The sequence below is a fragment of the Amblyomma americanum genome, chromosome 3 (genome assembly GCF_052857255.1).
Source record: "Amblyomma americanum isolate KBUSLIRL-KWMA chromosome 3, ASM5285725v1, whole genome shotgun sequence".
NCBI classification, from domain to species: domain Eukaryota; kingdom Metazoa; phylum Arthropoda; class Arachnida; order Ixodida; family Ixodidae; genus Amblyomma; species Amblyomma americanum.
In genome coordinates this window covers 217599757-217624829 of record NC_135499.1, presented here as the reverse complement: position 1 = coordinate 217624829, position 25073 = coordinate 217599757, and the positions used below count along the sequence as shown (strand labels likewise).

Here is a 25073-nt window from a genome sequence, read left to right as displayed (position 1 = left end):
CTCCTTTGGGTAGAGCACGGTGAGCGTGAAACAACTTTCATAACCTTTCAGTTTTTCGCAGTCACATGACAACATAATGCATAATTTTTTTTCATCTTTGTGCGTAGGTATTAGTTTTAACGTGGTTTTAACCTTGTTTTAACATTGCGTCAAAACTGAGCTGCGCGCGCCGATGACTCTTTCAGTCTACTTTCAGTCTTGAGCTGAAGAATGTAGCAATTCAATCCAATCCAATCTAATCCAAAAATTTAGGTTGCACAGGCAGGCAGGAAGGTAGTGCGGGAAAGCTACCGAGTGATGTCCACATGGCGTAGCCTGTGAGGAGTGCGTGACAGTTTCTTGCAGGCGTTACACTTGGTGCAAGAAGCTACTGCACACGTATTAAACGATGGAGAAAATTGCAGTCAATAACCTGGTACGTCACATAACTTTCTTCTCAGACGTTGTGCTGTCTCAAGTAAACGATTGTGAAAATGTGTTCAGGTGCTGACGCTTAGCAAGATGCTCAAGGGGGAGAGATTCATCGTGTTTCGGAAATTGAAGAGCCAGAGACAAAAGCTGGAAAATTGCAAGTAAGATATCAGTATCAATGTTTTCTGCATGTCAGCTGAAGAACTTTTCTCGAGGATGATGTCTCTATCTTCTGTAGGGGCCCGGAAGCGGAGAAAAAGAAACTGAAGGCTAATCGCTTGAGAGAACAAGCTTCATACCTGATGGTAAGCAGCCCATCAGTATCTCTGTCTTGCTGGTGATCCCCCTAGTAATTGCTTTTTTTTTGTACCTCTGTTCTGTGCTCCAGAAATAATCGGGAGTGTTTGTTTCAGAAAGTTGACCTGAAGAGCGTAGCACTACAAGCATTTGCTGCTGAAGAGCCGTGGCAGAATGCACTCGTGCGGGTAAGAAGAGCGTTAAGGAAACTGTACTCTTATATCCATATACTTCAAACCAGTTCGCACAGCCTGAGCGCAAGTTTTGGACCAGAGTGCCGCTGACGAGACATTTAAACCGTTTGCGTGTTATGTTTTGTTTTGAGCACCTTGCTGTGGCACTGGCTTTATTATAACTCTTATTGATTCTGAGCAGTTTCCGCATGCCATTTTCCTGCAGTCCGATTCCACAGACCAGGAGCGGATTGAGGCACGTCTGATCGGCCGCCCCAGGATTCAGGAGATCATCACTGAGTTCAGAAGTGTGAACCCTGACTGGAAAGAGTGGGTACCAAAGCTTTTGGAGGAGTGGCAAGAGCGCAAGGAAAAGTGCAAGGGAAGGATCAGAGTAGAGGTTCCTGTTGTTTCTGGTGTGTCAGAAGAACCAGTCACAGCACCTGCAACTGCACCAAAGACAGAGGTTCAGAAGTTGATACCCAAAGGTAGCAAGACGGCCTCTTCTGCTGTCAAGCCACCACTGCAAAAGAAAGTTGCACCTGCAAGTTCCAAGACAACACTGACGGATGATGTTAAGCCACTGATAAAAGAGGAAGTTGTGCCTGCAGGTGCCAATGCAGCACCCAAAGACACTTCAAAGCTTCAGGTGATGGGAAAGATTTTGAATGAAGGTGGTGAGATAAAAGCAGAGGCTGGCAAGTGGCTATCAGAAGAGGGAAAACCATCTGACGTACAGCCTGAAAGGTGTGTTTCAAAAAAAAATTGTTATTCTCTTTCTTTTGTGCTTGTTCAAGCCAGTGCATGCCATGTGAAAGGCTCAGACCTTGCAGTTGAAGCAGGTTTGGGTTTAAGAGGCAGAGCCCATCAGGCAAGTAATTTTCCATAGGAAAACTGCAGTGACCCCCATTTTTTAAGAAAGAAAGCTGAATAAAGGAAGAAAGGAGCAAATCAAACCATGGCTTCAACTGCCCGCTCCAAGAATTGTTCATAAATCCACCCCTCATGTTGTAGTCTGAGTGAGGTTCTCATGCGTAAAGTTCAGCTCATGACAACAGCATCTGGATGGCTAACCTTCTGTCGGGATGACATATACCTGTCCTGCAAGCAAAGTGGGTGTTGAATGGTTTCGAACGGACCTTCAACCACACCACCAAGCATGGAAACTAAATGGGTAGAGCAGACAGCCATGAACACCTTGGACAAGTTACATGCTCCTATGCAGCACTTGGCACTCGCGGATAGAGTGGAAAGATCTTTATCTGTTTTTGGAGCAGCACTATTACAGGATCCCAGAAGTGAAAGTCAAGGAAAAAATGAAGATAAAAGTCATTAGAGATGGCGGCAGTTAACTTTTGTGCCTTTGATTTATATGCTGCTGCTGTACATTTAAAAGCAGATTTTATAGGAAGGAATCAGTTGTAAGGCATCTCAGAGACCAGCTCATTTTTGTAATTAACAAAAGGTTGTTTTGGGCCCCTTTAAACGATTACAATGAACCAAATTTCATTGCTGTGATGTAATTGCATATTGTGGCTGGCTTGAAATTCGGCAAGTCGGTGGATTGCTATCTTTGTTGTGCTAGTTTGCTCAAGATAAAACTACATATTTAGCCATGGCTTTCAATTTCATACTCATCACCTTGCTTTTGTCCTAGGCCCCATTGTGCTTCTCAGCTCAACAGTGGGATGCTCTGTTAGCCAAGAATTGCACTTTATTCAGTTATTTATAGCTGCAGTGCATGATATGGAAATCTACATGGTGCCTAGCCATGGACTCCATTTAATTGACTTCTGCAATGGTTGCTCCAGAAGGTGCGCTACCATGAAGTCATACACATGACATCAGTTGACATCTGCTAATCACGTGCACTGTGTTACACCCAGCCTTGTGTGTCCTATCATCCTTGTCTCCCCTGTTTAGTGATTGTGAGCTGCAACAAACAGATTTTGCTTAGTCAAAGGCTCCTTAAACTTGGGATGTATTCTGCATTTTAGGCTTCCTGTGCAGAGCCCGGGCAGTATGCAGGCAGCTGTCACAGAAGCAGAAAAAGCCAAGGAATCTGAGAAAGAGTTGCCACCCAGGTCTGTTTGATACCTTTTGTTTGTAGCCTAGGCACTCGGATGCATGCAGCTTTTAACAACGTGCTTTTACAGTGATATTTGTATGAGCTGTGGTGCATGTCTTTCTTTGCCTGCATTGTAGTGTGCCATAACTGAGAACCGTATTTGCCTGCTGGCCAATGAGGGATGATGAGTTAACAATTTCACTTCCCCACTCTGCGATGTAGCATTTGGCGTACCTTAAGGCAGTGTTCTTGGCCCATTATTATTTCTAATATACGTTAACGACTTGCCCACAGACATATCTTCTTCCATACGACTCTTTGCTGAGAACTGCATCATTTACCGCCCCATTAATTCTATAGATGATCACCTCGCTCTCCAAACTGACCTGAACCTCATTTCAAATTGGTGTAATAAATGGCAAATGATGCTAAACTCAACTAAATGCAAGGTTATCTCTTTCACCCGCAAGCGTTCTAATTCTAATTTCTTGTACTCCATTGATGGTACTGTAGTGTCTCAGGCGCAATCTAATAAGTATTTAGGTATTCACCTCACGGATAATCTTTCATGGGCCAAGCACATTTAATCCATATGTGCCAAAGCTTCAAGATCACTTGGGTACCTACGCCAGAACTTGCAAAACGCCCCTAATAATGTGAGAAATGTGGCTTATTTAACAATTGTGCGTCCTCAACTAGAATTTGCTTCACCTACGTGGTCTCCTTATCAAAACTACCTTATCAACATGCTTGAAGCCGTACAAAATAGAGCCGCTCGTTTCATCACACAAAAGTACAATCCCCATTTGAGCAGATCAAACTTGATATATCCCTCGAACCATTATATATTCGTCGCTCCATCGTTTTTTTATGCTTACTTCATAAATATCGACACAGCACCAGGCCATCTCCCCTGCGCCTTGAAGAGCCTTCACGCATGTCATGCCACCTACATAATCAGTATAGCATTAAACGCATATATGGAAAAACCCAAGCCTTCAATTCATCTGCACTTCCACGTGTCATTGTTCTTTGGAATGATCTTCCTGACAGTATTGCATCTATCTGCTACCACCAACCATTCCAAGACCAGCTGCACAAACATTTTCTTTAAGGACATGGTGTCTTGTTCTGTCCCATAAGTTCTTTTTCTCCTCATTGCTAATGTACTATTATGTTTAGGTGCCTTGTGCAGTTTCAACAAATCGCATTTTTATTATGGCTACTACTTTTTCTTTAGATGTGTATTGGGCACACGCGATGCATTCTTGCTACTTTTTATGTACCTTTTTGCTGCTCGCGGCGATGTATGTCTTGTCGTTACGATTTGCCCTGTATAATTATAATTTTTTTTACTTTTTCGCCTTGTACTGCACGTTGTATTTAACAGATTGTTCCTATTGTACTTAATCCATTATTTTTCCCCCCTTACTCAATGCCCTTCTGGGCCCTGTAAGGTACTTTGAATAAATAAATAAAATAAATAAATGTCTATGTGTGCTCTGCAGTGGGAACTTTTGCGTTGGGAGGGGGTTGGAGGTGTGGTGCAGCTAGTACTGTCTATTGTTTCGCATAAGGGTGAAAATTCTATGGGCCTTTTTTTCCAGGGTTATTTTCAGTGTTGTAAAAACATGCAGTAGTGAGAGAGTACAGGCAATGTGCGTAGCTGGAAGAAAAAAGAGTGCATAGAAGCAACTCTAGTGCTCCAGTCCCCCCTCCCCTTGTATTTATGGGCAAAGCCCTGCAACTTCTATTGCAATTTTTTATACACCTACCATTGCTATGGTCTACTAGATTTCTAAACTGCTTAAGGTTTGTAGTAATTGCGAAGTGAGGCCCACTTATGTATGTCTGAAATACCGGTTCAAGACAAAAATAAAAAAATTGGCTGTTGGATTTATGTTTGACAATATTTACCCTTCCCGAAGCTAAATTTGTGTGCTCCCAAGCTCAACATTCTTTGCCTCAAAGCTGCTCTGAGTTTGGATTTTCTCTGCTGCCTCCAGTGTTCCAGTGTGCTCAGTGTTTCCCCTTTGAAGTTTATGTAACTTCTCAGTGTGGAAACTGGCTGACAACAGGGCGACGCCAGTCTTAGCATTTTTGCCCTTGATTACCCTAAAGCCCGGCCATAGCGTTTCTGCCGCCTAGCTCCCCCCTGCACGTCTTTCTCTCCAAAGCTTCTTAGTATCCGCCTTCTGGTCTAGAATGGAACTGCCATTTTATATTTTCGAAAAGAGGCCACATGATTGCCCGACTCGCTGCACAGAGTAGTTCACCTCTTTGCCCACACGAAAGTGCGGACCAAAACCTTTAGAGGTTGTGAAACATCGTAGCTGTGGGATAACACAAAATTTGCTCAGCTGCCAAAGTACGCTAAAGCACAGATTCATGAATACACACAGAAACAAAATGGTTGTCGACTCTTGGCAAGAACCAGAAAACAGAACCGGAACTGTTATTTGCGAAAGTGGAAAAAAAGTGGCGGCATGCTTCAAATATTGGCGGTACTTAAAAAAGCGAAGAGCTTGACCGTCATGGAGGGGCTTTAGTTTGCCCTACCAACAGAGCAATAGAAAAGATGCAGCTGGTGGTATTTGGAAGATTGCTATCAAAATAACCATGAAGCTCCATCTTGATAGTATTTTAACATTTTTGCTTTAATAAGAGTATTACCTGGCTGAATTATTAAATGTGGACGAGGGAGGATGTTATTCAGTCACACTAACAAGTCCTTACCATGGTGGTGAAGCAGCTGCGTTGTTTCGCTGTTCAGCACAAGTTCAGCCATTGCCATAGCAGCCTCATTTCAATGTGGACAAAATGCAGCAATCCTCATGCACCGAGATTGCAGCATGGTATGGTACATAGGGTTTAGCAGCCCTTAGCATCCAGCAGTGCATTTTATTCGTCTTTAAAAATGATAAAACCTATTGGACATTGTTGGACCCCCCCCACCTGCAGTAATGCCTTAAAAAGGCATTGTGAGAGAGATAAAAAAAAAGAAAGGCAGGGACGTTAACCAGAAGGGTGTTCCAGTTGGCTACCCTGCACTAGGGAAGAGGGATGAGGAGATTGCAAAGAGAAAGAGAGAAGGGGTGAGAAACACACTCAAAGTTTGTCATTAGAGCGATTCACTCTCATGAATGGTGTAGTAGGCCTTAAGAGCAGTTGACTGCTGTAGCCACAGTCCGAGGATCTTATCCGTTTAATGGGCGATCGGGTCTCAATCTCGGAAGGCTGTCGGCACTGTGGGTAATAAATAAATAAATAAGCTGCCCATAGGCTATTAGAAATGCCATAGTGAAGGGCTCTAGATTCATTTAGACTACCTGGGATTTTTTAACATGCACCGACATTGCATAGAACACGAGTGTTCTGTATTTTTCCACCCTGTCCATCTGCAGCTGTGGAAGTCGAGGTTTGATCTCACAAGCCAGGGCTTAGCAGCCAAACACCATAGTCGCTGAGCCACCGAAAAAATTACTGTGCTTGTTGAAGAACTTCACATAGTTGAAATCAATCTGGAGCCCCCTAAAAACATGTAGTACTCGAGAACCTACAGTGCAGCTTTGGCACATAAATACTATTAAATATTAACTAGCATTACCAAGTAGCTCAGTCATGCTCCGAATACAGAGTGTTGATCCAGTAGTTTTAGTTTCGTGCATTGTTTCTCGGTGTGCTGCGAGCGAGTTTCATTTTGTTGTGGTTTAGACCCCCCCCCCCCTCCCAAGCGGCAGCACTGGCGAAATGTAAAACCAGATGTTGTACCATCTGTTTGACAAAAGAGCCTAGAGGTAAGGCTGCTGATGACAACAGTGCAAGCCATCCAATAAAAGAACGCAAGGAAGATGATCCCCTTGGCTAGCCATCCTGTGGCATTTACATTGCAGCACTTCGCCTACCTTTGGTTGAGGTGTACATGATTCTGCAATCTCCCATCTCCGCAGCAGGATATTTAGGCATTAGCCCATGTGGGTCTGCAGTGTGCTAATCATAGAGGTCATTCTAGGAAAAGCAAGCGTGGCAAAGGCTGTAAGAAAGCACTCTGCTCCTGTTTGCACTAAACTGTCTCGCAAGCCCTAACAGGCTTAGGAGAAGCTTGTGATATATCTAATGCCTTACAGTACCGTTAAAAGCAGGATACTTGGAAAAAATGCATTCTAGTAGAAAGGGTTGCTTTAGTGGGTTCTCTTTTCCTGTGTCAGGCCACCAGGATGGAAACAAGTGCAAATTAGGGGCTGGCGATATGCAGGACATTGTGCTAAGAGCAGGGCTCTCGCCATCTCATGGACGACAAGCCAGCGCAGTTCTTTAGGAAACAGTCTAGTGACAGCAGTGCCATTGCTGCTCGTGTACAGGAAGTTTGCAGCTGGTGACCCCTTCTTCTGGCCAAGCGAAAGGACTGGCAGTGATGATGGAGACGAGGACGCTGGGCCCGGAAGGCCACCTTTCAGCTGTCCCACGAAGCAGCGGCTGCCTCCTTCCCACGGTGGGCCTCCTCCGCGCAGGAGTTTTGCCAAGAGTGCAGCTCCTGCTTTCAAGCGCCAGCACAGTATGGCATTTGGCCCAGGCCCAGACAACAGGAGACGGCCACAAGGTTTCAGGAACGCTAGTCTTTCAGCTGGCAAGCGTCCGAGAGATACCCCCAAAGACATCTCAGAGGATTCAGGTAAGCACATGGCAATGGCTGTGATGCGGCTCATAGTGTGCTACATTGAGCGTGCCTGGTTTTAGCAAAATAGACACGATGTCACTGCTCTCATCGTAGTGGTGGTGTTTCATTGGTGACTGAAAGGGAGCCACTTATAGTCTGGGGTATATGTAGCCCGTAGCAGTGAAAATGAAAGTGGCGGGCTATTGCTGCTGGAGAGAGGTGAAGTTGTTATTATTCTGTTGTTGTCATCTCCTGTTCACCATACCTTCCACTCAAGCAAAGATTTTTCTGTCTTTATGTCTGACAAAAATGCCCTTAAATAGACCGTATTTACTCAAATACAATGCGACCACGATTGTAACGCGAGGGTCGACTTTTTGGGTGTGAAAAGGGGGAAAAAAAAAAAACTACGATTGTAACGCGAGGGTAGACTTCGGGCGTGCGACAGAAAAACCGAAAGAACCCGAATGTGACGCGAGGAACCGACATCGCATAGTTCTGAGGCTCAAAGACAACTTTATTGAAATACAAGCCAAACAGGCATTCCTATACACCCTCATCCTCACGGCAGTTGTCGCCGTCACTGTCATTATCACAGCTTGACTTTCTTTGTCACTAGCTGCCTCCCACAGCAGGTCGTCCTCGCTTCCGTCTAGAGCATTTGAAATTGAGCATTTCTTAAATGTGCGGTAGCCCAAATCATGAGGCAGCCCGTACCAGGCTGTTGAAACCCAGTGGGCAACGGTAGACGCGCTTGGGCATTTCAGCCTACCTGCAGGTGCTGTTGTTGATCCACTCCCAGTATAATTGTCGCAAGCGATCCTTGAAGGGCTTGTTCATGCAAACGTCCAGAGGCTGTAGAATGGAGGTCATGCCACCCGGTATAACAACGAGATGCGTTCAGTCACGCTGTAGCTTTTGTTTGACGCCGGGTGTCAGGTGACCTTGGAAAGAGTCCAGAACCAATATTGCTTCCGGATGCAGCAATGCGCCTGGCCTTCGGTCCCACACGCTTTGAATCCAATCTATGACAAGATTCGAGTCCATCCAACTTTTTTCGTGACAGCGCACGATAACGTCTTTCGGAAAAGTTTCCTTCGGGATCGTCTTCCGGCAAAAAATGATGAATGGAGGGAGCTTGCGGCCGTCAGCCAAACATGCCAGCATAACAGTAATCCGATTTTTTTCGTTGCCTGTGCTTCTAAAGCGAACTTCATGCTCACCAGGCTTGTGCACTGTTCTGGACACTGTCACCAGGCTTGTGCACTGTTCTGGCAATTAGGTTGCCGCTTTGTCCTAGTAGTTGTGACCTGTGGTTCGCGCACTGGTTGACCGGCGAGTTGGAGTGCGCGATTTCGAATGACCAGTACAATCAACACACACGTTTGACACATGAAATGACTTTAATAGTGTGTTTGGTGCTGTTCATAGCGTTTTTAAACCTAGTATTCGATTGTAACGCGGGGGGTGACATTTCCTTTCTACTTTCGGTAAAAAAACTCCCGTTACATTCGAGTAAATACGGTAATATAAAAAAAAACTGTGTGCACTCATCATCCAGACACAAAATTTGTGCACTTCACCTCTTGTTCGTCAAACAGGTAGATGGTTGGGAAATGATTACAGTTAAGCAAGAATGTAACAAACCTCCACGAAGCAAATTCCAGGATATTATGAAGTTTATTAATTTCACAATACCATTCGCGCTGCAGTGTATTTGTGAACTCCGTTCAATAAAGTGTTGTGGCAGTTGATCTTGATACAGTGACCTTGCTGTGCTGAATAGCTATTATCTTGTGTTGCGTTACTTGAAATTTGTCCGAAGCATGCAAAAGTTCTCATCAAAATAAAACATGACTGCCATAAGAGGAATGACTATGTTCGTAACGACCAAATGTGATTGACGCAATGTGCTGTGCTCTAGTGCATTTAGTGCCTCTCCGTGGCAAACGCAGCAGTCTTCGCAGCTTTCATTTTTGTAGCGTCACACAAAATGACACAAGAGTCCAAGTTCAAAAGCAGCATGAAACAATAGGACATAGCAGAGAAATCACAGGACAAACAGTGCACGGCCATCTCTTCCCCTTGGTTGCTCGTGTGATTCCGGTGCCGCCAGCGTACATGCAGTGGGAGTGCAGACAGCGGAGGGCACCAGCGACATGAGGCAAATACCAGAGTCCATTTGCTAGGGCAATGGCGGCCAGGCAGACCGAGAGAGGAGACACTGGAAGAAGCGGGTGCTTCCAACTCTCCCCACCCTGCCTCATAGCTGCACTGTACGAGCCGCTGCGCATATGGTGGCGATTGCTCCCACAGTCACATTATCAATGTTATCGTGAAATGTTTATCTGTGTTTACGGTTTCTGAATAACAGCGGTTTACTGTGAATGTTTGCTAGGCAAGTTAATCTACATTTATTTTTCATTTTGGTTTCCATTTTGCATTATCCTTCGTCTTCCCGCAGAAACTGCATGCAATGAAAAATTGCAGAATTTTCTCAGTTTTGTTATAATCAGGTTTAACTGTACAGAGCCATATGGGCACACTAATAACAGATGAATAAGTAATTTTGCATCCAGATGATTTTAAAGCAAGAAAGCATGTTCAGGTATGGACTAGTACATAGTTTTCATGCCCCAGCAGGTAATAATAGTTTGACTGTACAGGCAAAACCAGTTTTGTATGGTATGGCAAGGTGCAAAGGTGACTAGATGGCCAAAGTACCTAAATATCTCACTAAGATGAAAAAATAACAGCAGGCGAATGCCACTTTAAATGTATACATATATGATGTGGCCGAGATCAGTTTTAAGAGAGAAAATAGTACCATCTATCACCGATCCTAGAAAGTACTTAACACATACTATACTCTAAGCGACAAGGTAGAGCACAAATTATTACGGACAAGTTTTTTGTATGCCAGCTGTGTCCTGAAGAACTTGCTCCTGTTGCTTATAGTGCAAGAAGATATGCCTTTATGGCCTTCCACTTCGTTTATTGTAAAGTGTTTGTGAAAAGTTTGCAGCCCACAGCGCCCATGGCCAGACACATCTTGCTCACTTGATGGCATTGTTCTTGGCATAGCTTTTTGGCTGGGGTGTGTTTTCCCTCCCATGATGTGGAAATCGTGCAAGAGCACGGGCACAATGTTGGCGGCACTCGCTGCCATCACCGCAGAGATATCATGGTAAAAGATCAGTTACACTACTTGGAACTCTTCATACAATGCCAAACCACTATGCCAAAAGCATGTGCATTCGATTTCACCTGGCTTCATGGTGGTTGAAAGTCGAATTTTTACATGAATTGTCCATTACCTGTCACCAAGCATTTTTGGATAACTTCACACAGAATACTAAAGCGTTGTAGTGTCACCCTTACTATTTAAGAATTTATTGGGTACATATTGGATAAGTACATAAATTCGGTATGCAGGCGAGGGTCCCAAAGTCAAGTGACTGTCACGGGACCCCGTGACAGGGTATTTCGTAGTGAGAGGCACATGTTGCAAAAAGGAAACAAGGGCACCCTGCTGTTTTCTAGGGAGAATGGTAGCAGCACAGGTTGCTCATTACTGGTCTTGTTTTTTATGAGTTTTTAATGCCCCAAAGAGACTCTTGCTATGAGGAACACCATAGTGGCGAGCTCTGGGTAATTTCAACCACAAGGAGTTGTTTAGCATGCACTAATGTTGCAAAGTACACAGGCCTCTAGCATTTCGCTGACATCGAAATGCAACCACCACAGCTGGGATCGAACCCGCATCTTTCGGATCAGCAGCTGAGCATCATTACTGAGCCACCAATTCATTACTTGTTACTGCTCGACCCGCATGAACCCACGTTGTTAATTGGACACTGACCATGCCCCACTGCATACTACGATTTACACTTTGCAAGGCTAGTTGAATGGAAACCAAACTTCCCCTTCTCGCCACAGTAAAGCGTTGAAAGCCTTGAAGCTCCTAGCATTTGTAATCAATGTTGCTTTATTCCTGTGAATGCCGTGCACATTTAGATTTGAAGGCTCTTGTTAAACCGTAATGTGTTCTATATATTTGTTATGTCTGCCCATTTGCCAGTGCTCATGAAGTGCGTTAAGGGTCCCTCGGCTTCTGCAGTTGTCACCTTCATGGGACAGCTTAAGGGGAGACGTTGGTCTTAAAATGGTAAAAAAAATGCGAAAATTTGTATTTTTCAAACATGGCATATTCAGGTTTAGTATACACTATGTCCCCTACCTACAAATTTTCAAAGTCTGATTTCACCTGCAACTACTAAAAATATATATCTGACACCTCTGAAGCGCCAAAATGGATATTTTGGAGCGAAATGCGGCAGAACTTCGTGCCCACCACGTCCCTGATGGCTCCAATCTTGGTCTAGTTTGAAAGCTGGCACTCTTCCCTACATTCTGGTATCACTTGCCACACTGTTGTGAAATCCTCTTGGAATGTCTACATTCCGCCGTTTTCCTAAGCCTCTACAACAACCTCCAAATGGCTGACACATGCTCTTCAAGTACAATGTTTTTATTCAATGCAGAAGTTTTCGTTATCCTTTTATGGTGAAATCTCAGTTAACTTGTAGCATGAATTCAAACTATGGAGCTATGCTATCTTTCTTTAAAGAGCATTAGTTCTTTCTACCTACATTTGCTCGTTTCGAGTCGGTTTCTCCATCATGCATGCGTGCTCAGTTGTCGGGACGCTGAGACTGGTGCCACTTGGGATCGCCATTGGTGACAAAATCATGGCCCACCTGTTTGGAGCAGAGGGTTCGGAGCGGTGGCAAACAAATTGGCACAATTCGGCACGCAAAGTTGTTAGTCGAGTTGAAGCCTTGTGTGTGTGAGGGATTCGTACTGACGACCTTCTGTTTTCGAAACCACAATGGGAGCGACCTTCGGAGGGCCATGGCAAGAGAACCAGTGGTCGCAGAGGGGTGCGGGTGGCACCAAACGAATCGCCGTTTTGTGATGTACACTTTCATATCTGAATTTGTCGAAAGCATAGGTGAAAACAATTTGGCTAACACTCATTTGATTTTCATTCGCGAATCATTTTTTTTTACGGCTGAGTCGAACATACCAAGTATTGTGAACAATAATGTCGCCTAAACATATATTCATAATTATGGTGCTCTGACTTAATTAACATATTTATGTGATGTACCACGATAACAATATAAATAGCTGCACATGGCAGGTCTTTGGCTACAGCTCCATTTCAATTGGAACCGAAAAATTCTGAGGGAAAGTGCCTCAATGACCCATAAGAAATTACGTAATTTGGCTTCAGTTATTTTTCCATATGAAGACAAGTCTCCACTTAAATTGGGAAAGAGCGTAAACAAGCTGGCTCGGGTCTTAAACCAGGCACGAAATGCTGGCAATTGGTACTTCTTCTTACTCTCACTATGTGGCACTGATCACTCTTTTCAGCCTTATTCTGCATCCTTGTTGTAAATATTTACACATCGCTTGAGCAGTAAAAAGTGAAATTGGACTGCAGGTCTACTTTCACCCATTTCTTCTAGACCTTAGCAGTGACAATGGGGTGTCGCTTTGTTTGCAGGGCAGTGCAGTACTTGAACACTCTACTCAAATTATATGCTGAATGTACAGGCGCGGCCAGAATAATACGGAGCACTGGAACGGTCGCAGATCTGCGGACAACTGCTTATGCGCGCTACCTAGCATGAGCGTCGGGAACTATGCGTGTCTGCACGCGCAGAGATACGCCGGAGCACGGACCCACTTTTTTGCCGCAGGCCTATCAGCGTCACTGCTTAACGTATAGTCTGCATGCCTGGAGCAAAGAAAAGGCTGCGCGCTTCGTATTGCAACACAGCTTGGCGCTCGGCGCGCGACATAGACGATAAGCTCAGCCCGCTTGGAGGAAGGCATCACCTTGCGGAAATGCTCGGAACAGCTCAGTATCTTTCGAGCAAAGATAACGCCATTGTTGAAGCAAAGAGTGGGGCTCGGTGGCGAGCACTCTCGCTTCACACAGAAAGCTAAGTGTTTCTTTCTGTCATTGATAGGTGGCTCTTAGATGCAGTTTCTCCTTGATGTGTCGCCTGTCGCGTGCTCCATATTATTCTGGCCGCGCCTGTACATGGATCACTGCTTTAGAGTTCTGTGAAAATTACGTGTTTACTGTTTCGCAGATATTTTGTTAACACCATTGCACTTGGGCTATGTGTTCACTTCAGAGAGAGGTGCACTTTGTGTTGTCCAGCAGCATTTATTACATCCACTAGCTCACAATCAGTTAAATACGCCCTTTGCATGCACATTCAAGAAGCACAGTTTAGTACAGCAGCAGTTACTGTATTTATCAGGTCACATGCAAAAACACTTCTCTGCTCTTCGCTTTCTTTTCCATGTGTGCATCCAGACCTGCACCCTTCCTGGGCAGCCAAGCGACGAGCTCAGAAGGCAGTGGTGGCATTCCAAGGGAAGAAACTCACCTTCAGCTGAGTTGTCAATAAAAACCCCATTTCAGGAAGGTTCACTGGGTGTAATGCCCAAACTCTGCTCTGCTCCCTTCAGAGTAGCACACAACTGAGGTTGATCGTGTTCTAGTTTTGCATGCATGACAGTCGATTGTAGGCATGGTCTTCAGTTTACTACGCACCAGCTCATCCAGATCACGGAGGGCACAGTGTGTTGCGTTGTGAAAGCTTATGCTCTCAAAGTAACGGTCATAAAGACTAACCTCCGAGTCTGTCCATGCAGCTTATTACCACTTCTCTGTTTTAAATCAGAATTGATGCACGGTTGCACTACACCTTATAAACCTTGCATCATTTGCACCACAGCATGTTGTACATTGTTCTGATCACTGCAGGCAGGTGAAGTATATGTGGTAAAAGAAAGAGCAGCTGAACGCTGTAGTGTCCCGACTGACCCCAACTGCAGCACAGGCAGGAAACAAAAAGACCTCGTCATCACTAACACAGCGGAAGTTGGGTAATGTGTTAACCAACGCTAGAGCATGTGCGGACAGAATTCCTGACATAGCATGTGTGTGAGTTTGAGCAGGGCTCCCTGGAGTGCATATTGCAGCTGCAGAGCTCCGAGTCCCTTGTAGAGGCCTGCCGCACCTTCTTCTGCTACTATGCACCGGAAGCAGTCCACTGGCCCTTGGTACTGGGAAATGATGGCTGTTACCGAACACCCTGTGTCCAGATTATCCACAATCGTTCGTGTCCCCTGCAGGTACAGCCTGGAAAGATAATGGAATGTGCATCAGAGCATGTAGTATACTCAACTGCAATTGCAAACAGAGCTCTTTAATCAAATGAATAGCTGAACTGTCCATAGGGCCCATGTTTAAAAAAATGATGCGCTGACCAGTCTGACATTCTGATGTCTGCAGACTGTCCCGTCACTTCTGGTAGCAACATCAACTGCTCCGAGTCTCTTAAAAGTTGCAGGGTGATGGCAGAGATCATAAGCTTCATCTGCTAGCCTTAGCGAACTGGTCACAAGAAATGCGCAGATTATGTGCTCGAGTTTTGCAACGGCTATGGGGAGGCTTCTAGTTTTTGTGGCATTGCGGATTTTAGCATATTTTGCGAAATTGTGTGTTATCAGCCACATTCTCTATTTTAGATATTTTTGCTCCAGGCGTTAGTAGAAAGACAGAATGAGGGGAAAATGATTAGTAATCTTAATTCTCAGAATCTGGTAACAAATGAAGTTTCACTGATGTCTTGACATGCTAGCTCCCCCATCTGCTCATGCAAGCTAGCACATCGAGCGTAGCTGCTCTACATAGCTTTGGCAACAAATGGGAACACTCGCGATACTGGCACCTTTCGAAATGAATATTAATAGCAGTGGCAAAAGACATTCATAGTCTCCGGTGATTCTCAGCCTCTATTCTTGACTCTTCCTCTTGTGGTACCGGGTCATCTAGGAATGAAAGCGCTTGGCAGGCTGGTGGCAAACTTTTGTTTTTTGGGCTGCATCCCTCCCGCCCCTTCAGTCATGGTCACACAGCCAGTGCAAAAGTGTGCATTGGGGTATCATATAGAGAGCTCATCCAACTGCTGCAGGGCCTTAATAGGAAACATGTGCTTCAAATGAAGAGAATACTAAGCATTACCTTGCTGAATTTCAACAGCCACATTCAATTTTAGTGAAGGTGCATTTGAAGGCACATTTATAAAATCAGCCGACACATGTACTTCATGCGTTCTTGCTCTTGGAAAGTAAAGAGCACTGTCCACTAAATTCCCGCTTCAAACCGCAGCTAGCTTGCTCACCATGAATAGCTTTCGAACAACACCAGCCACATTGTCACTGATGTACGAAAAGAAACTAAACGCTGGCTCACTTCAGTCTGCGCTCATCACAATCACTAATGTCACTGCATCCTTTAACCATGGGTCCACACGACAGGGCACAAATGGGCCTCATTCAATCGTGCCTTATGTACTGAGATGCACCGGCAATACACTGTGCCAGTGACTTGAAAGTGACATCTCGGCCAACTAGGAGCTGGGGGTGTTCGGGGCCAGAACTTCATAACATGCTTAAAACAGAGCTGCAGGCACAACAGCATACGACAGCACTGGCCTGATTTCAGCCTGATAACAAGTACAGTCAACTGCCTCTTAAACAGCAAGTGCAATGTAGCACTAAGGATTCCTATGGTTAGAAACAAACTACAGTGTTATGCCATTATCACTGCATTCTCACTTTGGGATATGTATGTGAAAACAGAATATAGACAGTGTTCAGAAAATAACCTTTCAGCAGCCACACTCACTTGTGTTAAGGTGTCTCTTTTTATTCTTGAATGCCTGCCTTACCAAAATGTCTTTCTTTATTTTCTTCTTGTGACAAATCAAAAATTTATGCGAGTGTCCTCTCAAGCTTTTGCTCCATTGCCCATTGCTAGTATGCATTGAGTGGTGACAAGGACAAAACGAGACAACAAAAAAATATGCCCCCCCTTTTCAAACAAAACTTCAGTTGACAGTTTCGCCATGTCCAGTCATCACTCGGCACATTCAAGCAACAGAGCAATGCAATACCAACTAGCCTCTTTTGTCGCCATTTTTGATGCCGTATAGCTGTGTTACGACTGATTTTAAGAACTCTCCATTAGATAACTTAATTAATGTTGGGCTACTAAATGTCTGTGCTGTCCTGCTTTTGTAGGTAGTTCCATGAGAATGTAATTCTGAACTACTAAGAGCAACAAGCTTTCATGAGACTCTGCCTTTTTCTCACTTCTCTGATCTTTCTGTCTCCAGAAAAAACAAGCATTTAAAATAAAGGCAGGACACTCATTCAGTAACCTAAGCTGTATGGATGAGACCATCACCGCGGTGGTCATTCGATACACTGGTTAAAATAGAAAGACTGGCTAACTTAACGATAAGTTGAAGTTCAGTATTCATCCAATGTCTGTGTTTTCCTCATTTTGTCTTGTGCGATAAGTTGAAGTTCAGTATTCATCCAATGTCTGTGTGTTCCTCATTTTGTCTTGTGTCTAACTAATAATACACCGAAAAAGCGCACCCAGTGCACTGGCACAGCCCCACAAATAGAAGCACATGTCCCTCACCTGTGGAGCACGGTTTCAAGTGGGAACAAGAGCACATCTGCCACAAGTGAACCAATGAGCGATGCCACCATTTCTTGGAGAAAAGACGGAGATTCGGGGTGGACTTCCTGCAGTCACAACAGTAGAGACAAGCCATCAGCAAATGCAAAAGTGATCGGTGATTCGCAAAGCACAGCCCAACTGTGACTGTGCCGAGACAAGAAACCACAACAGGATTCTTTTTTTTTTTCATTTATTTATTAGTGTACCTCCCTACATCTGCCCAAAGGGGCATTACAGTAGGTGGGTATTGTGGAGCATTTAAGAAATCTGCACAGAGAACAAAAATATTCACACATTTCAAGAAGGAACAAAACAGCAAACCCCAAATAACTGAATTATTTGGCAAACAAAAGTATCATTATATATACATTTGAAATAAAAAAGAAACTAAATACAGAAACATTTTATGCAACACTTGTGGGTCAATTCGCTGATCAGTATAGTGCTCCGAAATGGGCGCACTGGCTAAAGTACCGTATTTACTCACATAATGAACCCGCCACCGCTTTTGTTGCTCAGAATTTACATTTTAATGGGCCATTGACCATGGTCTGGACATTTTAAACAAACCTAGCACTAACGATTAGATAACGGAGATAGTCTCTGCAATATACTACAGTGATGCATGTGCCGAAAAGCAGCAAAAATACAAATCAAAGCTCTCTCACACTTCCTTTTGGAGAGCCACACCTCCTCATCCTATACGCTAGCCCGTTGAACCTTGCACATGATGTAAAAACAGGGACAGCATCCATTCGTCCGTCTGACTGATCGGTGAATTATGCGCGTTCCAGGTGCGATGCCTCGGGCATCGGGGTGAAAAATATTTTCGACCACACGGTGGTCAGTGGCCCTTCAAGGCGAAAGTCTTACTAGCCCCATTACGAGAAAGGCAGGCGGCATCTGTATGTGTACGGAGATGGTACAAAAATAAAAGAACGTGTTGTCCACACTGAAGACCTTACTCCACACCAAATGGTCCAAGTGGATTAATTTGGATTACAGTTGATTATGGTGGATTATGGTAGACTGGGTGGATTAAGTTGGGTTAGGGCAATTGTGGTGGATTAGGAGTGGATTACATTGAATTAAGTTGTAAGGTAGATTAAGCTGGATTACAGTGGATTAAGTTTTATTAAGAATGGATCACATTGGATTTAGTTACAGTAGGAAAGAGTAAGTAGGATCAAGGTGGACTGTGATAAATTACATGTGGATTCTGACAGACTGAAAGTGGATTACATTGAATTAAGTTGGATTAAGGGTGGATTCTGGTGGCTTGCAGGGGATTGTATGAGAATAACTTGGATTAGGGTGCATTACAGTGGATTTGTGGGTGGATTAAGAACAAGACAATGCTTTTGCCTTCACAGCACTTAAATAGCCTGAAGCACCCTCCGTAATTTATTTTAACCTCTATTAAAAACGTGCTCAACCTTCAGGGCCAGTGTTCAGCATGTTCGCGTTATCTCGCCGCAACTGGGTAGTGCTGTAAATTGACTGATTGATTTATGGGGTTTAACGTCCCAAAGCGACTGACTTAGGACTGTCACAAAATCATTACATCACACCGCGATACAGCAAACACCTTTTGAAGCGAACAATGCTAAACACCAATGGCATGAACATGGGTGACGCGAGGATGCAACTTGTCGACCGCACGTTTTTCTTGACAATACACATATACGGGAAAGCCTTTTATATTGCCTGTTCTGCCGCAAGAGTGATGGCAATGTGATATGATTTTAATTGATGGTGCAAGCACTCTTTTCCATACTCCTTCCCAAAATTTCTTTTACTGCATTAGCAGTACAGTCGTCTTTCCCCAAAAAAACATACTGGAGGGGACACTAAAGCTCTTCCTTAAGGATATGACGCGATGCATTAATGGGTTAACGCCCACATATGCACAATCGGTCAATCTCTGCCTTACATTCACAGATCCTTGGGAGCCCTCATACCACTCCTGGCACAGTGGTGCAACGGTTAAGCAATGCACCACTGTCTTGCGATGGCAGGAGCTGCCACCGGTGGGGCTTGTGAGACCCAACTTGCTCTCCTCGAGCAACCTCTTGCAACCAATCAATAATTTAACTGCCACCTGCCACAGTGGGCAAATTGTGACGATGTCACAAGGTCACGTGACCTAGCTGGCCCACCTGCCACCCAGGTTGCTTTCCCAGGGATTTTTTGTAGATTTCTCACCCGCGGCCAATTATACCGATGCTGACTTTTCTGTGACACGGGACCCTTAATGCTATTGCGTTAAAATTTGTCTTTCTCTGTGCGCGTGCATGTGCATGCGTGACACGAACCATCACCTGCCTTAACCCTATAGAGGCTTCATACACCTTCACTGCCCGGAAGCCTTTGCCCATCAGAAGCCCAGGCCAGTGCATTTTTTTTTTTCGCAGTATTACTCTTGTGCACTGGGTGATCACCCCAATCAGTTCTTTCATCTTTTGCGCCCACTATGATAACAGTACTTTACTGACGTAACGCTGAACATTAGAAAATTCCAAGTGATGGCCCTATAAATGCTTTGCATTTAGATACTAACATGCTGAAATGCAGTTATTGCTGGCATGCTTCAGCTAAGTGAGGGCACCGACAACTCGGAACCTTCGTGGCGTCTTAAGACCTCAACTTTGCATATGACTCTGGAGGCATGTGGCTCACCAACGCATCGCCATGAGGTCCGTGTGCAATGCCAGCCTGCCGCCGCAGCAGAAGGACCTGCTGGCGCTGCCTGTGGCGATGCATGCGCAACAGCTGCAAGGCTGCCCAGCGCACCAAGGAGGCAAGCAGGTGGTGAGCCAGGCCATGCGCCACTGAGGGTCCCAGCAACCGCCACAGGGGTAGCAGCCTGCCGCGCCGGGGTCCCCCTCGTGGCAGCAGCCGCATCAGACCCTCCCGCAGGCAGTCAAACAGTCCAGGCCGCTCGCTGGCCGCCTCACACTGGACCACTTCCACCAGGCTGGCACAGTTGAAGGGAGTTGCCACAGCCAGGGCCACACTGCCTCACAGAGTGCACAAATAAAATGATGCATCAGGTGACGGCAGAAAATCATGAATGCAAGGGTCAGGCCTCGCTCCAAAGATTCAATAGGGTTGTAGAAAAAAAGGCGATAAACTTAAAACCATAAGCAACACTGTGCATGAGGCATGTCTTGATGAATGGTCCCTGCATATAATTAGCCACCTGGGCTAATAATGTGTCCTAAAATGTCAATACAAAAGAACATTTTTTGCACTTTGCATCCATAAAAATGTGGACACAATGCAACTCAAACCTGCGAAATCCTGTTCTGCAGCAAAACACAACCACCATCTCTATGATAAGTAGAAAAATATCCAAGCCACATTCGCTCCACCAAACTGCTTAGCTAAAGAGCAGGTGGTGAAATACACCTGTCCTCTTTTTCTGTGTAGTCCAAACTGCACATAACATGCTGCCAATAGCTGCAAGTACATGGCCCTTGACATGCCAGCACTCTCTGACATGCGGTCGGGGCAGCAGCACAGACTAGCTGCATTAAGCTGCACTAAGGCAATAGAGAAAAACCTGGTCATACTAGAATTACGTAAACAATAAACAATGAAAGCAATTAATTTACCTGAACAAAGTGAAATAATGGTAACAATAAACTGATCAATGACCTTCTACAGCTTCCTCATCAACAAATGTATGCAAAAACACAGAACGAGTGCAAGTTACCTATGTCCTAGACGATACTAAGAAAGAAAAATGGACTGACAGGGTGCACAATGCACAGAACGGGCAGCCTTTTAGATTCTCAAGGTGGGTGCCAAAGAAGGAAAACATGGCTGGGGTAGAAGAGGCTTTGGCGAGGAAAATGGCTAAAGCAGTTAGCTAGGAAAGCCACTAAAATACCAAAAGTCAACACAATGCAAACTGCAGAGGCATGCAACAGCACATGCTACAATCTCTGAAAGTCATCTGCTCTCTGCTGTCACTGTACAGGTTTTAAAGGGCCCTGCAGCACATACCGAGCATATGCATTTTTTTTTGTTTTCAGTGTGGGATCTGGGCACTGCTGCCAGCATCAGCCCTAACATTTTAACTGACTCAAGAAACCAGGATCTCAATAACAAAAGTGTCACCAATCAGTGGCAGTTTTCAGAAGCTGATGACACACCTTTTGTCAATGGGCAGATGCCTGATTATTGGTTAAATACTAAGTGCACCGCAAATTTCGTTAGTCATTTTGTGTTAAATTTAGTCTATTGCAGTCAGTCAGAAAGAGGAGCACATGCACAATAGTGCCCAATGCACATTTGCACAGGCAGGCATCACACTTGTGTGACCTTGGTGCACTGCACCTCACAGTACCTAATAATGAACTTAACCCTCCAGCGGACTTGAAAGAGCCAGGCTCTTAATAAACAAAGCAAACTGTCATTCTGGCTCATAACGAGTGCAGCTCGTCGCGTGTTTTCCGGTAGCTTGTGTGCGGTTTAAGGTGAGTAGGGCTCATCCAAAGCATTTTTTTGGTTTGTTGACAGATAACAGCACAGTGCTAAATCATCATCTTGGTAACATTTTCGAAAAAAAAAAAATGTGTCCGTTAGGGGGTTAATGGTACAAGAATGGGGCATATAATGGCGCTGCAGAGTAGGCGCTATAAAAGGTGCATTAGTAGCCTATTAAAATGCTTACCTTTTTAAAAGCAGATGCTGCCCAATTTGTTGAAGTGAGCTGTGTGATGTGAGCTCTCTGCAAAAGAGAACTTTCATTTCAACCACCTGGGTGGCTACTATGGGAAAAAATGGAGAGAGACCCACCGAGGAAGTGGAGTTGTTTCGGTGAGAACGGTCTCCACAACTACGATGATGCCCCGTACGATAAACATGCTTGGTGCACCTTTCCAGAGGGTGATCAAGCCCTGCATTATGAGAAAGTGCAGCACAACTCTTAGTCGTTGTGTGTTGGGTTTGACGGCACATAGACAGCTAAGTCCATCATGCTCCAAGCACAACAATTCTTAGTCAATGGATCAATGACTTAAAGGCAACTTAGAGGCTGCAGTAAAAGCATAACACACACTGTGCTGCCTGTGTGTTTTCTATTGCTAGCCAAATGTACTTTTCAAATTATTTCACTTCAAGTAGTACATATTGTAAGCTTAAACTTAGCAATGGACATCAAGTCATCTTTCTTTTGTAGGCAAATTCATGTTCAGCAAAGAAATGATGCTGCTTGTGACAATGCAGTGTGGATTGTTGTTAAGGTGTGATGCTGGTTTGGTTTATGGGGGTTTAACGTCTCAAATTGACTCAGGCTATGAGGGATGCCACAGTGAAGGGCTCCGGAAATTTCAACCATCTGGGGTTCTTTAACGTGCACTAACATCGCACAATACATGAGCCTCTGGAATTTCACCTCCATCGAAATTCGACCGCCGCGACTGGGTGCAAACCCTTGTCTTTCGGGTCAGCAGCTGAGCGCCATAACCTCTGAGCCACCACGGCTGCCGAAGGTGCAATGCAGCACTGCACATACGCCCTACTGCATCTTGTGGAAGCGAATACCGCATCAATTTTTTACAAGCAACAAAAGGCTCAGTCACCACAAGGCAAAATAAACCAAAAAGCTAAATGTTGCACCGGTCAATGAGGGTAGGTTTCCGTGCCTCTCTCGGCCAATCCTCAGGCATGCATGTTCATGCTCAGATTTCACACAGGAGTGGCATTTGGCAGTAGGCTTCATTTTATACCACACTGAAGAGCAGTAATTGCCTTTTTATCTACAAAATTTGTGTGGCATCATGTGTACCACTACTGCACTGTAGAAGCACAATTTCACAATACAGGCAGTGATAGTCACATCTGCTTCGATTATAATGCAAAGGTGGGCAGGACATGTAATGCGAAGGATAACCGCTGGTCCTTAAGGGTAACGGAGTGAATTCCAAGAGAAAGTAAGCACAGCAGGGGGCGGCAGAAGGTTAGGCTGGCGAAGGACAGAGTTAATTGCAGAGACATGGGAGAGGCCTTTGCCCTGCAGTGGGTGCAGTCAGGCTGATGATGATGATGATGCAATAGATGGAACCACTATGCTTTCTGCTGAAAAATTCAACATTTTCAGTTTGACATTTCCATGGACAAAGCAGCCATACTTTAATTATTTTTCAGAGAGACAAGAAAAAATGTATTATTTTATTAGGCCCACCACAAATTCTGCCTTTGTGAAGAATGGAAATGAAAGGGCCTGCAGTTAAAGCTGGCAGAAGCATAAATACCAGTCTCTCTAGTGATTAACATTTGGTATGTTTAACTCGTCTTCGCAATGCATAAGAACAAAGGACATAGCAAGTGAAATTTTTGATGCCCAAGGTATCACACAAAACCGAGCATACGCTGCATACTTTTTTTGCCTACCTTCCCCTGTGCAGGAAACAGGAACTAGCTGTTTTTTAATTAAGTTATATTTTGCAGGGGTCACGAGTGCCAGTGTGGAAGGCATGACTAAGACACACGTACCAGCAAGAAATTTCAGAGTGCCGAAGGGTACCTGGCCTTGAACATTTACTTTCCATCAAAAGGATGTATTAATGCGCACCTGGCTCATAGCCAGACAATGCTATGAGCAAAATGAAGCCTGTAAACCTCAGTGCAGGAGGCGTAATGTGTCAAGAGGCAATGAACAATTTATACAGGTCTGTCATCTGCTGTGCTTTGTCAATTTTAATGGCTCTTAACGTAAGCATTACCTGCCTCTGCTGCAACCTGGCAATTACTGGAAAAAGCGTCCATGGTGTCATGTGGTACTTATGCGCTGTCCTATGCACCTGCACAAAAAATAAGAGAAATATAGGAAGGCTCCTCCAAATGTACGAGAATCAACGAATCGCGACCACCTCACCTGACATTGTCTTCTTAACACTATGCAGGGCTGCGCCACCAAATTGTCAAGGAGAATGCTGAAATGAAGAGAAATTCTGCCTTTGCATGCAACTTCACTAAATATTATCCCAGCAAAACAAAGTCGTGCACATGCATGCTAGTATGAGCACAGCAAGTAACAATACCTTCCTAACCGCAAGGCCACTTCGGAGTGCTGCTGGCTCGGCTCTGCACAAAAGATACTTCTATTTAGAGTATGCGCACCAGCGAGTAGATACGTGTTCACAACCCAAAGATGCAGAGCAGTAGTGCTCTTTCCTTCGTCTTGTGGTCGCGTTCTTTACGGTGGGGCACATTGCCAAGTCGTTAAGTGTCGACCAGCTAGTACCCCTAATGAAAGGGAAAGTCGGTTTTCTAATAGGCGTCAGACTCCAACCTACCTGGTTCCTTTGGTGGTGTTCGCCGGTCCCCATCTCCCTGCGGCAGAGTCGAAGGAGCTATGTCCGGGTAGTCGTAATGCGTCCGCGCGCGTATGCTAGGTCCCACAGTCAGCTCGGGAATAGGTCGCAGCAACTCTGGGTCTCGGCCATAGTCGCTCGACGAAGCTCCCGACAGCAGCCTTTGGCTTCGCTGTGGATCCGGTTGCATTGTGGAGATGCGTTCAAACGCTGTCTATGGCAACGCCTTCGACTGCACGCGTCAGGTCATCAGACCAACCCAGCTTGAAACTAACAAAACTAATTTTCCTGCTGCCGAAAAATGCGATCAAAACACCCGGAAGAAAGAGTATGGACCTGCTGCTACGGGCACACAGCACAAGCTGCAAAGTTTTGACCACTAAAACCGAAAGTTGCTGATACCCGCAAGGCGCTTCACTGTTATTATCCCCTTCTCCCACTGCAAATTTCCGACTGCTGATGGATTGTCATGTGGACGCTTGCGGATTGTTTGTTCAACGTTGTTTTGTCCTGA

At 44.9% G+C, this 25073-nt stretch overlaps 2 protein-coding genes across 2 annotated transcripts; one reads left to right on the top strand and one right to left on the bottom strand.

Moving 5' to 3' along the window:
- Positions 1 to 242: 242 nt before the first annotated feature.
- Positions 243 to 14123, top strand: Rlb1 (lysine-rich basic protein Rlb1). The gene is made up of 8 exons (XM_077659990.1): positions 243 to 415; positions 484 to 572; positions 650 to 716; positions 825 to 896; positions 1108 to 1628; positions 2879 to 2965; positions 7311 to 7621; positions 14007 to 14123. The coding sequence occupies exons 1-8, from the start codon at positions 389 to 391 to the stop codon at positions 14087 to 14089; spliced, it is 1257 nt and encodes a 418-aa protein (XP_077516116.1). The 5' UTR covers positions 243 to 388; the 3' UTR covers positions 14090 to 14123.
- LOC144126075 (mitochondrial outer membrane protein SLC25A46-like) lies at positions 13834 to 25024 on the bottom strand. Its single transcript, XM_077659991.1, has 9 exons — positions 24542 to 25024; positions 24287 to 24329; positions 24121 to 24178; positions 23969 to 24046; positions 22041 to 22141; positions 21916 to 21972; positions 19914 to 20250; positions 17193 to 17299; positions 13834 to 14837 (listed from the first exon to the last, which is right to left on the bottom strand). The coding sequence occupies exons 1-9, from the start codon at positions 24747 to 24749 to the stop codon at positions 14600 to 14602; spliced, it is 1227 nt and encodes a 408-aa protein (XP_077516117.1). The 5' UTR covers positions 24750 to 25024; the 3' UTR covers positions 13834 to 14599.
- Positions 25025 to 25073: the final 49 nt, after the last annotated feature.

What these genes read in the sequence shown, in the direction of transcription:
- Rlb1 (XM_077659990.1), top strand. Translation starts at nt 389, where the DNA reads ATGGAGAAAATTGCAGTCAATAACCTG. An exon ending in CAAAAGCTGGAAAATTGCAA is followed by an intron (nt 573 to 649) that starts GTAAGATATCAG and finishes TATCTTCTGTAG; the next exon opens with GGGCCCGGAAGCGGAGAAAA. An exon ending in AACAAGCTTCATACCTGATG is followed by an intron (nt 717 to 824) that starts GTAAGCAGCCCA and finishes TGTTTGTTTCAG; the next exon opens with AAAGTTGACCTGAAGAGCGT.
- LOC144126075 (XM_077659991.1), bottom strand. Translation starts at nt 24,749, where the DNA reads ATGCAACCGGATCCACAGCGAAGCCAAAGGCTGCTGTCGGGAGCTTCG. An exon ending in CCAGGTTGCAGCAGAGGCAG is followed by an intron (nt 22,142 to 23,968) that starts GTAATGCTTACG and finishes CTCATAATGCAG; the next exon opens with GGCTTGATCACCCTCTGGAA. An exon ending in CTTGAAACCGTGCTCCACAG is followed by an intron (nt 14,838 to 17,192) that starts GTGAGGGACATG and finishes TTATCTTTCCAG; the next exon opens with GCTGTACCTGCAGGGGACAC.